This window comes from Theropithecus gelada, chromosome 4 (genome assembly GCF_003255815.1).
Source record: "Theropithecus gelada isolate Dixy chromosome 4, Tgel_1.0, whole genome shotgun sequence".
NCBI classification, from domain to species: Eukaryota; Metazoa; Chordata; class Mammalia; order Primates; family Cercopithecidae; genus Theropithecus; species Theropithecus gelada.
In genome coordinates this window covers 62,275,451-62,294,072 of record NC_037671.1, presented here as the reverse complement: position 1 = coordinate 62,294,072, position 18,622 = coordinate 62,275,451, and the positions used below count along the sequence as shown (strand labels likewise).

The 18,622-nt window shown below is 36.6% G+C and overlaps 1 protein-coding gene across 1 annotated transcript in view; it reads left to right on the top strand.

Moving 5' to 3' along the window:
* The first annotated feature begins 6,281 nt into the window (after positions 1 to 6,281).
* The window catches only part of LGSN (lengsin, lens protein with glutamine synthetase domain), a 44,831-nt gene continuing 32,490 nt past the window's right edge, over positions 6,282 to 18,622 (top strand). Inside the window, exon 1 of the mRNA XM_025383552.1 lies at positions 6,282 to 6,349. Coding sequence (XP_025239337.1) covers positions 6,320 to 6,349 — 30 coding nt within the window. The 5' untranslated portion in view covers positions 6,282 to 6,319. The remainder of the gene's footprint in view (positions 6,350 to 18,622) is intronic.

Here is an 18,622-nt window from a genome sequence, read left to right as displayed (position 1 = left end):
CTGGGATTACAGGCTTGAGCCACCGCGCCCGGCCCCTTCCTTCTTTCTTTCTTCTTTCTTCCCCCTCCCCTCCCCTCTTTCCTTTTCTTTTCTTGTCTTTTCTCCTTTCTCCTTTCTCCTTTCTCCTTTCCTTTTCTTGTCCTGCCTGGTTTTGGTGCCAGGGTAATACTTGCGTTGTAGAATGACTTAGGGAGAATTTCCTTCCTTTCAACTTTTTGTAAGGCTTGTTATTAGTTCTTCTGTGTACATTTGGTAGAATTCAGCAGTTAATCCATCCAGTCCTCAGCTTTTTCTGTGTTGGGAGACTTTTTATTACTGATTCTACCTTGCTACTCATTATTGGTTTGTTCAGGTTTTCTATTTATTCCTGATTCAATCTTGATAGGTTCTATATTTCGAGGGATTTCTCCTTTTCCTCTAGATTTTCCAGTTTGTTAGTGTATAATTGTTTATAACATTCTCTGGTGATCTTTTGTATTTCTGTGATGTCAGTTATAATGTCTCCTTTTCCATGTCTAATTTTGCTTATTTGGATCTTCTCTCTTCATGATTAGTCTAGCTAGGGATTTATTAATGTTGTTTATCTTTTCAAAGAACCAATGTGTTTGGTTGAACTTTTGTATTATTTTGTTAGTTTCTATCTCATTGAGTTCTGCTCTGATATTTATTATTTCTTTCTTTGCACTAGTTTTGGATTTGGTTTGTTCTTTTTTGTTGTTGATGTTTTGGGTATTTTTGTTTTGTTTTGTTTTTGTAATCAAGTTCCTTAAGGGGCATCATTAGATTATATATGTGAAAATTTTCACTTTTTTTTTTTTTTTTTTTTTTTTGAGACAGAGTTTCGCTCAGTCACCCAGGCTGGAGTGCTATAGCGCGATCTCGGCTCACTGAAATCTCTACCTCCTGGGTTCAAGTGATTCTCCTGCTTGAGCCCTCCAAGTACCTGGAACTACAGGCACACACAACCACGCCCAGCTAATTTTTGTATTTTTAGTAGAAATGGGGTTTCACCATGTTAGCCTGACCTCATGATCTGCCTGCCTCGGCCTCCCAAAGTGCTGGGATTACAGGCATGAGCCACTGTGCCTGGCCTCCTTTTTTTTTTTTTTTTTTTTTTTTTGATGTAGGTGTTTATTGCTATCAACTCCCCTCTTAGGAGAGCTTTTGCTGTACCCCACACGTTTTGGTACATTGTTTTTCTATTTTCATTTGTTTCAAATTTTTGTTTATTTTCTTCTTAATTTCTTCATTGACGCAGTGGCCATTCAGGAGCATGTTGTTTAATTTGCACATATTTGTAGAGTTTCCAAAGTTACTCTTGATGTTGATTTTTAGTTTTATTTAATTGGAGTCTGATAAAACATTTGATATAATTTTAATTTTTAAAAATTTGTTTAGACTTGTTTTGTGTCGTAACATATAGTCTATCCTGGAGAACATTCCATGTACTCATGAAGACAATGTGTATTCTGCTGTTGTTTTATAAAATTCCTTTAATATTTTATACAATCACAGAACAGAGTTAAGGGAAACCTGAGAGATCATCTTGCCCTAACCCACATTTTGCACAAAAGGAAACTGTTATCAAGAAAACTATGTGATATGCCTTTAAAAAGAAGTGTTTCCTGTAGAACTCAGGTCTTTAATCTGCTCCTTGTTTCACTACAGCACCAGTTCTCAAAGTATGGTTCAGGGACCCCTCGGGATTCCAAGAACCTTTGAGGAGACTGTGAGGTCAAAATTATTTTCACAATAATGGTAAGACCCTATTTGCCTTTTCACTCTCATTTTAGCTTTGGTGTATAGTGACGTTTTCCAGAGGTTGCATGACATGGGCTGTATCAAAAGAATGAATGCAGGTCGGGATCGGCGGCTCATGCCTGTCATCCCAGCACTTTGGGAGGCCGAGGCAGGTGTATTACCTGAGGTCAGGAGTTCCAGACCAGCCTGGCCGACATAGCAAAATCCCGTCTCTACTAAAAATACTAAAAATTGTTCAGGCGTGGTGGCAGGCGCCTGTAATCCCAGCTATCTGGGAGGCTGAGGCAGAATTGCTTGAACCCAGGAGGCGGATGTTGCAATGAGCCCAGATCGCATCACTGCACTCCAGTCTGGGTGACAGAGCAGACTCTGTTTCAAAAAAAAAAAAAAGAATGCAAAAGCAGATATGAGATTCCAGTGGTTTTCCTCTTAAGCTAGACATTAGAGAAATTTGCAAAAATAAGAAATAGCATCAATTTTCTATAAAAAATGCAATTTATGTTAATATGTACAATGCCCATTATTATTATTATTATTATTATTATTATTGAGACGGAGTCTTGCTCTGTCGCCTAGGCTGGAGTACAGTGGCGCTATCTCAGTTCACTGCAAGCTCCCATTCCTGGGTTCCTGCCATTCTCCTGCCTCAGCCTTCTGAGTAGCTGGGACTACAGGTGCCCGCCACCACGCCCGGCTAATTTTTTATATTTTTGGTAGAGACGGGGTTTCACCGTGTTAGCCAGGATGGTCTCGATCTCCCGACCTTGTGATCCACCTGCCTCGACCTCCCAAAGTGCTGGGATTACAGGTGTGAGCCACTGTGCCTGGCCTATTGTTATATTTTTAAATATGGTAATATTGAATAACATAACCTGTGTGTGTGTGTGTATGTAAGTGTGTGTGTATGTATGTACATATGTGTGTGTGTGTGAGTATATATATATATGAGGTTTTGGTGCTCTCAAGAATTCGTAGGTATTATCCCAATAAATAGAATGATGTCATTAAAAGAAGGAAACAAGGACAACAACAGCTACCAATTTTTAAAAATTAATAGTGTTATAAAAATGTCTTCTGTGAATAGACAGTGGAGACTCAAAAGGGGGGAGTGGAGTCAGTGATGAGAAATTACTTAATATGTACAATGTATACTATTCCAGTGATGGCTACACTAAAAGCCCAGACTTCACCACTATGCACTATATTCATGTAACAAAACTGCACTTGGACTCCGTAAATCTTACAAATAAAAAGAAATGTATTCTGTGGCACTCTCCTTCTTCTAAAAATAGCTTGGGCTGTTTTGGAATAATTTTTAACTTATTATATGTGATTGCAAGCTCCTTATGCGCCTTGGAATTCAGAATTTCATGCTTTCACTTTCACAACTAACTTCATTTAACTTTATGAAGCTTGTGCTAAATATATAAATGCTTAAGGATATGTGGAAATCATTGAAAATGCTAAATTAAAATGATTTAAAACTAGTTTTAAATTGTGTCATCTTTACAAAAAAATTTTTTTCAGAGAGTTATGCTGTTTTCTACTCGTTGTTTACTTAGGTTTATCGAAGGGGCAGATGAGAGGAGAAATTCCCCTTCTAAAACAAATGAAAAGGATACACAAAAATATTCTTCAGTTTCCCTGCCAATGTGGGTTTCTGCTCAGCCCTGATTTCACTGATTTTTTACCTGTCCTCACTCCAATTTTTTTTTAGTGATCGGTTTTAAATCTTAATTCTGTAAATAGATCTACCATTTTCTTAGAAAATGAGCTATTTCTGGGCAGAACTGAAAAGAGGTGGGGACTGGATTCATGAAAGGAACTTTTGGGGGCCTTTGTGAACAGGAGTTCTAGAACCACTAGGGAAGCTGAAATATTACTCCTCATAATTTTTGTATGACGTTCTCTTCAATAAAGGGTGTCAATGTAGCCTTCCAGTTATGTATGTCATAATTAGATGCATATAAAGGAGGAACAAACCCATGCAGTTTCTAGAACAACAAATTAGGGGAAAGATAGAGTGGAAGTATCCTTCTGTCATGGTTCTTACATTCTTATGCTGACCTGAAACCACATTTTTGTGATTGATGAAGGTCATAAGAAAGACTATTTCCTTCACTGAACTTATCTATTATTCTCACAAGTCAGTTATTCTCTTGGTCTCATTGGGCATGTTTTCACCCAATTTCCTTAGCAGTTAGTGCTGGGAAGACAAGAACTTTGTATTTTATACACTGTACTGTAACATATAATATACATAAATATGAAACAAAAACAAATTCATTGTGATTTCATTTTCTCCCACAATGAAAGAATAGATTTAATCCTTTACCTAATTTGCATCCTTTGCTCTTCCAATCCTGTTCAATAATTCATCAGAAGGCAGTAACTTAGTGGTAAACAACATATTGTTTCCCCTTGTTGGTACTTAGTAAGCTTTAGCTTCTGCAATCTGTTCTCGTGAAATGAATCCCATAATTCCTTTAATCATTTTAGTTACTCTTCTCTGGATCCATTCAATTAGATTACAACTTTTTGGCAAGACAAGTACTTGAGTTGAACAGTCTTTCCATATGTTGTCTCAGAAGAGTGGTAAGGGAAAGGCTTGTATCATTTACATTCACGGCTCAATGGCTACATTCTTTTTGACAAAGATAGCTTTCTGGATGTAGTACGTATTGAATAAGTGCTTGTGAATGAAAGTGTTTAATATAAACTTATTGACCATTTATTGTTTTTCTAATCTATTTGTTAAGCCCTTTACTGACATTTGGTTTCTCCTTTGGAAAAACAGATTCTAAATAATGGTAACACTTTTAAAATATGTATCATGCTAATATCATAAATTAGGTTATATACCATATGTCCAACCAAGCTTTAGAACACTTTTTACAAAAATGGGCAAATCAAGGGTTCTGGAAAGGATATTATAAAAAACTCATGGATACACATTGAGAAGAAGAGATTGTCCAAATAAGGTAAGGAAAAGAAGATAAAATGAATCAAATTGCATATTCAATAACAATAAAATTCCCAGGAGAAAATTTGGGTAAGTAATACTATGAAGAAATGATTTTTTTTTAACATGTCCCAATACGTAACTGAATATGTAAACCAGCTTGGAGTTCTTTTCTTTGACATAGGAAAGGGAACATTTCAGAAACAAAAATGAAATTTTTCACAAAACTTTTTTTTCCATACCTCAATGGCACCTGTTTTGCACGGAGACAAGCACATGCAGGAAAAAGTTGTAAAAGTGGAAGTAAACGTGGTTTCAGAAGAGGATTGAGAAAATCTTAGGTAAGACTCTGGTATAAGACATTGTGGGAATTAAACACTCTACTAGAGATCTAGGGGAAAGCACCAAAAGCAAGTCAAATACTAGAATAGGAGATAGAATCCCTTTTCCTGGGGAGGTTCAAGAATCCAAAACAGCCATATTCAGGATGCAGTTTCAGGTATCAGCATCAGAACTAGGTCCAAATCCAAGATCTGGTTGTAGATCAGGCTACACAGAGCAGAAGCTTTAGAGTCAGTCATGGAACCAGTACCAATGGAATGGAAATAGGAATAGTTAATTACTGTCTTTAGGAAATGGGGCTTTTGAAATGGGCCAAGAGAGTCAGGCAGGATTGACTGGTTATAATATTGGCTTGGCCTTCCTCAGGCCCAGAAGACCTGGACAGAAGTGATTAGCCATGGAGACTATAACTTCCACATGGAAAATACTTAGAGAGAATTTGGTTTGGTTCAGAAGAACTCCATATTCTCCTTTATCAACTATACTTGAAGTTGAGTTGATGGCAGCAGAAGTGTGATTTCAAACTCCCTTTACTAGTGAAGAGAAAGCATTCCCTATTTCCTCTACTGAGTTAGGATTGTTTATGGGACCCTATGGGGCAGCCTGTGGATTATTCCATATTCATTGTGGACAGTGGGGATGGTCTGGGATTTGTCATAGACTGATATTGGAGAATTGGAAAGGCTAAGGAAAGATATTTCAGTTTTATAATGAAGGTCCAAAATTAATCTGGAGGCCAGAGGGACCCAGAAAAGAAAATAAAAATGAGAATTACTAATGAGTGGATCTTTGCCATTGGTAAAAATCTGGGTCACTTATAGCTGTATTTTTCCATCTGTGCTTTTGTCTGTGGGCTTTGATAGCATAGTTGTCTAATAAGTGTTTCAGCATCTGAATCTGACAATAGATATCATTCCAGAATACAATTGTTATGTAACAAAGATTCTGTATTCTGGAGAAAAAAGTCAATCAACACAATTTTAAGCTTTCTATGTCTTTTGTTTGCAGGGATTCAGGCATAAACAAGCATTTGTCATTCGATTCTTCTAGTGCATTTCCAGCATAGTGTGCCTTGGGCATGACACATCAGGGTCTGATGTTTATCTTTTATTACCTGCCAGACCTCTCTGGAAAAGCCTCCATGGAATTCATCATCTGCAGTCTTTGTTGTAGGTACACATATAAATACATGTTGAACGCATTAGTTGAGGATATTGTGGTTTCTAAAGCTGAACTTAAATAAAAAGTATTGAGATGAATAATGAAGAGGACTTTCTGCAGAAGGTATGAAGCTAATCATTAAAATGTTTTTAACTAAGATATTGACAGCAAATCTTTTAAAAAATGTGAAGTATTTGAGTGCCAGTAAGAATAAGTGTAGCATAATTGTACTTGTTATATGTCCACTTTGGAGAAGTTAATGAAGAATTGCCCTTCTCTACTACACAGTGAGTTTATAAAGATAATGAAAACTAAACAGTTCAAAATATTAATCTAGGAAAGCCCATTTGGTTTGAATAGTCATTTAGATTCAATAGGCACCAAGTTTCAGAAGAATACGTATGCTATAAAAATTTTTATTTCTATTTTGGTTGTTATTGAGAGAATAATGTTTTGTTTTTCTCAAAGCTTTGGCCTCATTCTAACAAATATGCTTTGAGATTAAACGACTAAAGGTGGAAACCTGTTTTCAAATTATATTTGAAATGCACAGCATGAATAGTGATAGCCACTCATTGGGTCTAGCATATATTAAAATAATCAGTTGTCAGCATATAGCATTTCTCCTCACTTCTTAATGTGTGTGTACCCAACCTTTACTCTTGTATTTCTGACCGACCATTTTGAAAGACTGAAGTACAGACTTGGAGGCAAGCTGTGGTAAAATTTGGGAGGATGTGCGTTATCTTTATTAAATTAAGAAAATATATTGCAAGAAGCATACCTACTATGTGAAGAGTGCAGTGAAAACCAGTGCATTATGTATGAAATAGTGGCATATAGAGAACAAACCTGGTCCGCACTTATGCATGGAGTGTAGAAGATCGCTAACATCTAAGAATGGGTTCACTGATCTGTATAGTGAATACAAGCAGTTGTTTTGAAAGAGACAAGAACAAATGCACTTTCCATAAGGAAACTGGGCAAGGCTGTGTGAAGAAGGGACTCCCTGAGGCGGAGGTGTGGCTTATCCTGTACTGTCATGTCACTGTTGTAGGCATCAAATGGTGGTTTGTGTGATTATAATTAATTTAGCTAAAAGTAAATTCATAGCTGCAAATGAAGGCTTATAGAAAGAAAGTAAGGGTGATTAGCATGTACATTATTAGCTTTTGGGGATTTCGATTTCTAACTATGTAACTTCTTGGACTAGGTTTTACTTACTACTTCTGAACCCACAGCAAGAACTCTGCTTTCTTCCTCAGCTCCCACAATTTTAGCCCAGGATTCCAGGTGATGCAGCTCCTATGAAAGCCCTTAAAAGCCATGCCCTCCTCAAGACCAGTCTAGACCAAATGTTGACTGTTTACTCTTAGGAGGGCAGAAAAATGAGCAACATGATTTTTACACTGCACAATTCTCACAGCAAGAGACATTCTGTGTCTTTTGAGGAAAGTTCCTTTGGAGTTGGAATAGAGCATTGTATTTACTAGATGTTATAAAGGTGAATGTTGACTGTCCACTTGACCCAACTCCACTGAGTAAGCTCTTTTATACTCTCCTGTATAGGGTCACATTCTCAGGAAGTGAAAGAATATGGAAGGAGGCAGGGAGATGACATGTGACATTCCTTTTCCAGCTAACTGATGTCTGGTAAAGGACAAGATTGTGTTTCATACTAGATGCTCTGGGAACGTGAGCAAGAGCAGCATGAAGTAAACTACAAAACACAGCACCTGAACAAAAGCTCAATGGATTCCGAAAGGCAGATAGTGTGTATGGAGAAAATCTCTCAGAATAATTACTTCCCCAACCTGAACAAATTCTTTGTTAGAATCTTCAGTAAAATGAACAGTTATTAATCTTAGATTTGGTATTTCCCTAAAGAATATTTTACTGAGATTCTCTATTTAAAACAATGATGTAAAGTCATGCATTCAGCCACATTCTTAGCAGTGGCAAACAAAAAATTGATTGAAAACACATTCTTATTTCTTATAGTAGACCCTATGGGGTGTATGAAGTTGAGAAATTGAGTGAAAGAGTGGCATATCATAACAATTAAAATCTGTTTATCAAGAACCTTGTGTGTGGTGCTGAGCTGGGTAATATGTCAAGTGAGTAAGATCTGTTCTCCGCCCTTCAGATATTTATAACTCAATACAGAGAACACTGACAAAGGTAGACACAGTTCTGACGTTTCCATATCACAGAAGGAATGAATGTCATCTGGGGTGAAGTCAGAGATCCATCCAGCTCTGCAGCCTGTATCTGTTGGGGGCATGAAGTGCAGCCCCATGGGAGGCTCTGCCTGACCTTCTAGAGGCTTGCTTTAAGAGGCTAGAGGTTTACCTACCCCAACTCTCCCTGCTTTGTGCTGTTGTCTATGTGACTCTAGAGAACACCTGATTCTTGTTTTATATTTTCCATTTGTTTTGTCTTTTAGAATTCAGAAGATTTGTCTTCTGAAGATTTCAAGGTTTATAGTTCATTTTATAATTATTTACCTCAAACCTACCTACTTCCAGTGTATCAACTAGCTCTCCATTTAAGAAATCTCAGTGGAGAGACAAGACAAAAATTTGATGAGAGTTTCAAGAGCAGTGGGTTAAGCTCGCACTTCCTGAAATCAGAATGCCTGCATTTTAATCTCGGCTTTGCTGCTTACTAGCTGTGTGATATGGGGCAAATTATTGGACTTCTCTGTACCTCACTGGGACATTAATAGTGTCCACAGGAAGAGATTTTGTGGAGATTAAATAAGTTAACACATGCAAAATGCTTAGAACTGTGCTTACAATATAGTGAGAACTCATTAAAAAGGAGTCATTCATTACATATACTTTATTTTGTTATGTTGACCTCTAATAGCTCTCCTGTTTTCATTTTTACAGGACTTAAAGAGTTTTATGCTTTCCTTTACATGATGGAATGTATTTGCTTATGATAGTAATGATAACAATTATATATAATGTACCTTTTTACATAAACATATATCCATCCACTTCTAGCCTATAAAGGCTTTCCTAAGGCATAATGACTAGAACTATTTTTAACAATCTAGTTACAGGCATATTATAATTTTTTAAAAGGATAGAACACCTTCCCCTCTCATATTTAAAGTATTTTTATATTCATATTTGCAGTATTTTTATATGCTGCAGCAGCCCATTAGCTGATATCTTCACTAACAGTTCCATAACGTTCTTGGATCTTTTTCATACTGTATTACAGAGCCCATTATCTTAAATATATATTATATATACATGAATATCTAAATTTTTTCCACGTCTTTTTACCTTTGAAACATTTTTGTTGCTTTTCTGCTCACCCACAAAGTCTTCACAAATTATTTTTGTCCATCTGCATGGATAAATATATTTTTAGCCATACAATCTTAATTTCTCTAAAAAATATGGAGAATTTTTTGATATACTTATGAACATACTAAATAAAACAAAACTTTTTGCTTCCTTTATTATTTTAGTTTTCTTTACTATTTAGCTTCATATTATCAAAATCACATGGTGTTAGACCTTTGTAAAAATTATGTTTTTCCTTCTCTGAAAATGTTTGGTTAGGTATATTTTTCTTGTGAAGAACTTCTATTGTAGATTTTGCATAACTTGCCCATAGAGGTGAGATTTGTTTATGGGTTGATGCCACTGTTGACTATTTGCCAATTTGTTGGGAATAAAAACGAGACTCATAGCGTTTCATATGGAAGCAGCTATATCATTTACATTCTGATACTTCTTTCACACAGAGCTCTCAATAATGATTGTTGCTCTATCATTCTTGGTCACATGTCAATGTTCCACCTAATCCACCAGCTTAGATCTAGGTTATTATCTTGTAATAATAATGAGGATTAAAAAGTCAGAAAGTGAAAATTTGATGGTAGAAGTGGAAATTAACCAGGTTGACCCTGACATTTGGCTATCTAATCTCCCCACAAATGTGCTTGGAGATGAGAAACTCAACACTTTGACAAATAACCCATTCCATTTTGGGCCCATTATATTAAGTAAAATTCTGATTCCTTGCAAATTCCAAGAAATTTATCTGGATTTTCCTTCTGTGCTTTGTTTTACTTCAAAAGATATACTATTGAACTCTCACTCGAAGTGTGGAGTTTTGTTTTTTTTTTTTTTTTTTTTTAGACTTGGATTTCCTTAGTTTTCAGTATTTTGTCACATATAAAGTTTTTAAGCAGCATGAAGAAATGAAATAAGAGTTGCAAACCACACATATTTTAATTCTGCTATGTTTTAGGTATGAAGCCAGGCAAGTTGCTGTATTTATCAGATCCTCAGCTGCCTCACTGAAATATATATACATATATATATTTATATAAATATATGTATATATGTGTCTATATAGATATATAGAGAGTGAAGGCATGCATACACACACACACACACACACACACACACACACACACACCCCAGAGACAGAGAAAGAGAGAGAGAGAACGTTTTAGCTATTTCAGAAAAGCATGAGAAATAATGTTTTCTCAGTATCTTAAGTGGGGTAATCATAACCCTAGGAAAACGGCTGATATTGAGGATAACTACAGTGAAAAAACCCTAAAGAAAAGGTAAAATTTATAGAGCAAAGCTACAGAGGCATTGTAGAGCAGACTTTCACCAGCACAAGCCCATCTAAGCGAAGAAGCACAAGTCTAAGTCTTTCTAGAGAAAACTTTGAAGAATGCCATGCCATATTTTATCTAGGAAAGCTGTTTTGACTGAATCATCCTACTGGGTTACCATCAGGTCTTGTTGACATCCAAAGAAGTCTCATTCAGAATCTTTTATAAAGGAGAAGTCTGAGTCAAATGTCCTTTCTGGCCTTATACTTCAACATGGTAGGTCTTGTTTGTAATTAATTAATTAGAAATTATTTACTCAATTACTACTTTATGCTAGGCAATATATTAGGCACAAGGATACATCTAAATGCCACCTTCTAAGAATCTTCAGTCTTTGACATGTTCTTCTTGTCAGCCTTTCCTGACTTTACTTCCTATCCCATCTGTCTTGGATTCCATATCCTATTATTATTATTATTATTTTTCCTTTTTGTGGAGAACAGGGTCTCGCTGTATTACCCAGGCAGGTCTCGAACTCCTGGGCTCAAGCTATCCTCCCGCCTCTGCCTCCCTGAGAGCTGGGATTACAGGCATGAGCCACCGCGCCCGGCTCCATATCCTATTATTTTAGCATCTTCCTTGCCCAAATCCTCAACTTATTTTTGCCATTGTCCTTCTGAGTTTGTGACCTCATAAAATCTTAAACCATGGTGTCTTCACATTTCCAGCTGAGCATTGCTAGAGAAAATAATTACCTGTGCAGATTGGTGTCGCTACAACTTTAAAGCCTCCAATTCTTTCTGGGCCCTTGATATTTTTCTTTCCTGAGTCGGCTCTTTCTCAGTCTCCACTATAACTATGTCAAAGAATTTCCATTCTCCTTAAGCCTTTAGTCTTCCATATTCCTACTCTATCTGAGCACTTCTTACCCTAAAGGGACAACTGGAAGCACCACAACTCTCCACCTTTTCTTATCCAGAATGGGTAAGATAGATTAAGGTTTAAGATCAGTTTTAGATTGAAATTCTACCATTTATTGGGTGAAAAATCTTTCTGAGACTCAGTTATCTCATCTGAAAGGCACTCATGAAATGTTAACAATTCTTTTCTTTCTCTCCTTCTCCTCCTAATAGTCCTCTTCCTCCTCCTCATTTTTTCTCTTCCTTCCTTGTTTCAGCCAGTTTGGGCTGCTATAACAAATTGCCATAGGTTGGCTGGCTTAAACTACAAACATTTATTTCTCACAGTTTTGGAGGCTGTAAGTCCAAATTCAAGCATCTGGCAGATCTAGTATCTAGTAAGGCCTCACTTTCTGGCTTATAGATGCACATATTCTTGTATCCTATGTGGTGGAGAACAGAGAGAGAGAAGTAAGCACTCTTCTATTTTTTTTTCCCCCCCAGTAAGGGTACTAATTGTATCATGAAGGCTGTAGCTTCATGACCTAATCACCTCTCAAAGGCTCCACCTCCTAATATCACCACATTAGGTGTTAGGGTTTACTGTATGGATTGTGGGGGACACAAACATGCCGTTCTTAACTCTGCTCTTTCTTCTAACGATCTGCGTTTTTTCTTCCTCTGATAGAAGAAAATGTATTAAAGTTAATTCTGTTATTTCAACCCCAGATTCCATCTTTTCTGTCCTCCCAGGGACCTCCATTTATTTTTTTTCTACTCAATCCTACATCCCCTTTTTTGGTTCCTTTCATTAAGCATGTATTTATATATGTATGTATGTATTTATTTATTTGTTTTTGAGACAGGGTCTCACTCTGTTGCCCAGGCTGGAGTGCAGTGGTGCAATCTTGGCTCACTGCAACCTCCACCTCCTGGATTCAAGCGATTCTTGTGCCTCAGCCTCCCAAGTAGCTGGGATTACAGGTGTGCACCACCATGTCTGGCTAATGTTTATATTTTTAGTAGAGACGGGGGTCTCGTTATATTGGCCAGGCTCATCTCCAACTCCTGGCCTCAAGTGATTTGCCTGCCGCGGCCTCCCAAAGTGCTGGGATTACAGTGTGAACCACTGCACCTGGCTGTCTTAGCATTTAAATATATGCAAGTCTTCTTTACCTAAAAGCAACGTAAACTTTTCTTGAGCCTCTATATACTCCGCTGGTACACATCTTTTCTGTCTTCTTCATACTTTTGAGTTATATTTCATATCTTCATTTGATAATATTTCTTGTGTGCTTACTGGGTATAGATCCTGGGCTAAACAACTCACATTCCTCTTCAACTCACTGGATCTTGCTGCTGCTCACATGCTTCCACTGTGACTGTCCTTACCAAGGCCTCCAGTAACTTGGGTTGCAAAATACAATGGGCAAGTATTAATACCAACCTTATTTATCATTTCAGTAGCTTGGTCCATTGGTACTTCCTTTTTATGTTTGCTCATTAAATATGGTGGGTTTTCAATTCTATTTATTTATTTATTATTTTTACTATACACCATTTAAATGAACATCTCAGTTCTGTTTTAGAATTCTTATTTTCTCAGTCCCTGTTCTTTCCCTTAATAATTCTAACCACTGTCAGGGCTATTTTTTCCTTACATTTCGCTTTTGCATTTTGACCCTTATGGTCAATGCTTGCTGGACACTTCCAGGTGACACAATCACCTTAGACTCCATATGCTCAAAATAGAACTCATAATTTCCCTTCTCAAGTCTTTGCTTTTTGGGTTTCCTAGTAGAAATGTGGCTGTCATTTTTCAGTCCTCTGTCTCTGACACTTCCTATATCCAGCCCGATACCAAACTGCGAAATCTACTTCCCAAGTATGTCTGCACTATGCTCATTTCGCCCCCTACTCCAGAGCTATTCTCCTAGTTCAGATCAATGTAATCTCTACTCTAGATTACCCAAGTGGGTATTACAGATATAAAAAGTTCCTTGGTTTATAGTATCCTGACCTAGATGTAGTGTTTCTCAATTCTACAAGGGACACTTAACTGTATATTTGGCACTTAAGAGATCATAATGCCTGGACTAAAGTAATTAATGCCTTTTAGTTTGGAGAAAAAAAACTTATAGATGGACGAAAGCTCTACTTTAATGATACTGAAAGTTATTTAATGAAGCATTAGGTGAGATCTCCAAAGGGAGACTATATAATTTACTAATTATAATGAAGACAACATAACTATGAGTTATTTGAAGAGGACATAAAGTTTAATAAGGATTCTACTTTCATTGGAGACTTAAGAACATCAATCATCCATTAAAAATAGAGCTACTATATATGATTCAGCAATCCCACTACTGGATATATATCCAAAGGGTGTGAAATCAGTATGTTGAAGAGATATCTGCACTCCCATGTGTATTACAGCATTATTCACAATAGCCAAGATATAGAATTGACCTAAGCATCTGGCGATAGATGAATGGATAAAGAAAAAGTGATATATATACACAATGGGATAGTATTCAGCCTTTAAAAGGAAGGAAGCCTTAAACAGGCAATAATTAGCTTAGCCCAGGCATTATGATCTCTTAAGTGCCAAATAAAATTTTCTCTTGTTTGTTAAAACATGAATGAACCTAGAGGACATTATGTTAAGTGAAATAAGCCAGACACAGAAAGACAAATACTTCATGATCTCACTTACATGTGATGTGTAAAAAGGTTGAACTCAGAGAAGCAGAGAGCAGAATGTGGTTAACAGAGGGTAGGTGGTGGAGGGATTGCGGAGATGTTGGTCAAAGAATAAAAAATTTTATTTAGAAAGAGGAGTAGTTTTGAGAGATCTACTGTACCACATAGTGACTACAGTTAATATATAAGGGGACCTCAAAAAGTTCACGGAAAATGCGTATTATAAAAAAAAAACTGTACATGGATTTTAAAATCTTTTTGAACCAAAGTAAGTTCATGCTAATTTGTTATAACGTGTCTGAACAGGATATAGTTTGAGGCACTAAGCATAAGACATCAGTTTGAATAGAGCGTCTATCAGAGCAGCATGAATTCCGCTAAAATCAAAGTAAGAATGAACATCAAATTTATGGTGAAGGTGGGGTGGAAGAATGGTGAAATCTTTGATGCTTTATAAAAAGTTCATGGGGACAATGCTCCAAATAAATCAGCAGTTTGAAATGGATGACTCTTTTTGAGAAGAGATTAAACAATGTTGAAGATGAAGCTTGAAGTGACAGACCATCCACATCAATTTGCCCTAGTTGTTCACGTCTTGATTGAAGACGGCTGGCTTTTAACAGCAGAAACAATAGCCAAGACCATAGACATCTCAATTAGTTAAGTTTACACAATTCTGACTGAAAACTTAAAGTACGGCAAACTTTCTACTTGATGTGTGCCAAAACCATTGTACCCAGATCAACTGGAGATAAGAGCAGAGCTTTCAGTGGAAATTTTAAACTGGTGTGATCAAGATTCTGAAGCATTTCTTCAAAGAATTGTAACAGGAGAAAAACATGGCTTTACCAGTATGATCCTGAAGATACTGCCTAATCAAAGCAATGGCTAGCAAGAGGTGGAAGTGGTCCAGTCAAAGCAAAAGTGGACCAGTCAAGAGCAAAAGTCATGGCAATTGTTTTTGAGATGCTCAAGGCATTTCGCTTGTTGACTTTCTAGAGGGCCAAAGAATGATACCTACTTATTAGGAAAGAGTTTTGAGAAAGTTAGCCAAAACTTTAGCAGAAAAATACCCAGGAAAGCTTAACCAGAGAGTTCTACTTCACCACAATGATGCTCCTGCTCATGCCTTTGATCGAACAAGGGTAATTTTGTGAGCATTTTGATGGGAGATCATAAGCATCCGGTTTACAACACTGATTTGGCTCCTTCCGTCTTCCTTTTGTTTCCTAATCTTACAAAAATCTGTAAAGGGGATTCATTTTTCTTTAGTTAATAATGTAAAAAAGACTACATTAATATGTTTAAATTCCAGGACCCTCATTTTTAAAGGGATGCACTAAATGGCTGCTATGATTGCTTACAAAAGTGTATTAACCTTGATATAGCTTATGTTGAGAAATAAAGTTTATATTTTATGTTTTTATCTTTTAATTCCATTTCCATGAACTTTTTGACATACTCTCATATTGTATATGTAAAAATTACTGAGAGAATAGATTTTAAGTGTTTTCACCACAAGAAATGGGAGCTAATATATATCCTAATAGCTTGATTTAGCCATTCCACAATGTATACATATATCAAAAGATTATATTGTATACCATAAATATATACGATTTTTACTTGTCAATTAAAATTAATAAACATTTTAAAAGGAAAGGAGATCCAGATCACCTTTTGCAGCCCTTCTCTCCCCAAATAAGAAAATTAATCATTTTGTAATGGATGGCTACATCAAACCACCCTGCAGGTTAATTTTTGGTTGTGGCCAGAAAAGTAGGTAACTGTCTTACCAGGACAGGCTAGAGAATCAACAGGAGCCTAGGAAAGAAGGAAACAGTGTGGCCACAAGAAATGATAAAACTAGTTTTGTACAGATGGAGATAGGGTTTGTACGTGAAAATTCCCAGCTGTGAAGGCTGGAGAGATTGTTGAGAGGCTGGATTATGCAGAGCCTTAGAGAATACCAGTTTCCCTGAAGGTGAAGGGAGAATTGTGGAGGTATTTTCAGCAAAGAAATAACAAAACCAAAACTGTGCTATAGAGAAACAACATGGCAGTAGTATGAAGGATGGATAGAAGAAGGGTAACATTGGATGCACAGAGAATGGTTAGAGATTGTGGAGTTGGTCAAAGAATACAAAATTATAGTTAAATAGGAAGAATAAGTTCAAGACATGTATTACACATCATTGTGGCTATAGCTGATAATATACATTCTTGAAAATGCTAAGAAAGCAGATGTTAAGTGTTCTCATCACCAAAATGATAACTATGTGAGATAATGCATATTTAATTAGCTAGATGTAACCATTCTGTAATGTATATATACTTTAAAACATTATGTGGTATATACCATACATAGAATTTTATCTGTCACTTTAAAAAATTAAAGGAAAACGCTAAAAAAAAAAAAACCCATTAGACAATCCTATAAAAATGGGCAGTTTTAAAAAGACACATCAAAAAACAAGATATTAAAAAAGTTGTGTCAATTCAGGTGACAAAAGACGGAAAATGGAAACGCTTTTTTTTTAGACAGAGTCTTGCTCTGTCGCCCAGGCTGGAGTGCAATGGCATGATCTTGGCTCATTGAAACTCTGCCTCCCGAGTTCAAGTGATTCTCCTGCTTCAGCCTCTGGAGTAGCTGGGATTATAGGCACTTGCCACCACACCAGGCTAATTTTTGTATTTTTACTAGAGGCGGGGTTTCGTCATGTTGACCAGGCTGGTCACAAACTCCTGACCTCAGGTGATCCACCTGCCTCGGCCTCTGAAGTGATGGGATAACACACATGAGCCACCATGCCTGGCCAGAAACGTTTATTTTTAAATGTTAAATCAATTGAAAATAATTGCCATGTGTATTTACTCTTTCTAGTTTGTTGTATGTTACTTTCACATTTTTACTATTATAATGAAGGTGGCACTGAACATACATGACGTATCTTGGATTATTTTCTTAAACCAAGTTGCTAGGAGTAGGAATACAAGGTTAATAGGTACGGGTATTTTAAAAGTAGTTAATACAAGTGTGTGATGTAGTCTTTTAAATAACACTTCTCTAAATATTTTAAGCACGTTTTCTTTCTTTTTTCTTTGAAGAAGATACTTCAAGGTAACTGAAGGCACATTTTTTCATCTTTGACTTATTCTTTTAAGTTTGATAATTATTGATCCCCTTTTCCACTATTTCTAACAGAGGTTAAAACTTGATGAAATTTCGTTTTGCTTGTTTGCGTTTCCATGCACCTCTCTCATTAACAAAATCAGAGTGTTTGGCAAATGCATTAACGGCCACACCTCAGACTATAACTATTATACAGGGGTCAAAAAAAGTTTGTTTTGTTTTTGTTTTTGTTTTTTGTTTTTAGTATTGACATTAAAAAGGTAACTGTTAGAGAAAATTAAAAGTAAATCAATAAAATCAGTGATATTTAGAACCTAAATAACACATTATTATATTGGAAATAAATTTATTAGGTCAAATTAGGGTCTACATTTAATGCTTGGCAGTATTCCTTTAGGTTAAGCATTTTTTGGTTAATTTGATCAAGTCACTGAGTTGAAATGCAAAATGACAAACTTATATTAAACCATATAAACACCATTTCAAAAGAATCACCATGGTAAGAAAAACAGGAATTATGAAAATGTCTTGTAATGAACTTGAATGTAAGAAGGAAACATTCTTGGCCGGGCGCGGTGGCTCAAGCCTGTAATCCCAGCACTTTGGGAGGCCGAGACGGGCGGATCACGAGGTCAGGAGATCGAGACCATCCTGGCTAACATGGTGAAACCCCGTCTCTACTAAAAAATACAAAAAACTAGCCGGGCGCGGTGGCGGGCGCCTGTAGTCCCAGCTACTCGGAAGGCTGAGGCAGGAGAATGGCGTGAACCCGGGAGGCGGAGCTTGCAGTGAGCAGAGATCCGGCCACTGCACTCCAGCCTGGGCGGCAGAGCGAGACTCCGTCTCAAAAAAAAAAAAAAAAAAAAAAAAAAAAAAAAAAGAAGGAAACATTCTTTATGGCCATTCCCATGTATGAGACAAAAAGGAGCCATCTGACGAAACGATAGTGAAAACATTTTGGAATTGTGAAAAGCTGCTCTGGTGAAAATATCAAAAGAATGAAAATCAACCTGTTGTAGGAGAAATTTGGAATTGTCTAAATTAAGCATAAATTAAATTTGTAT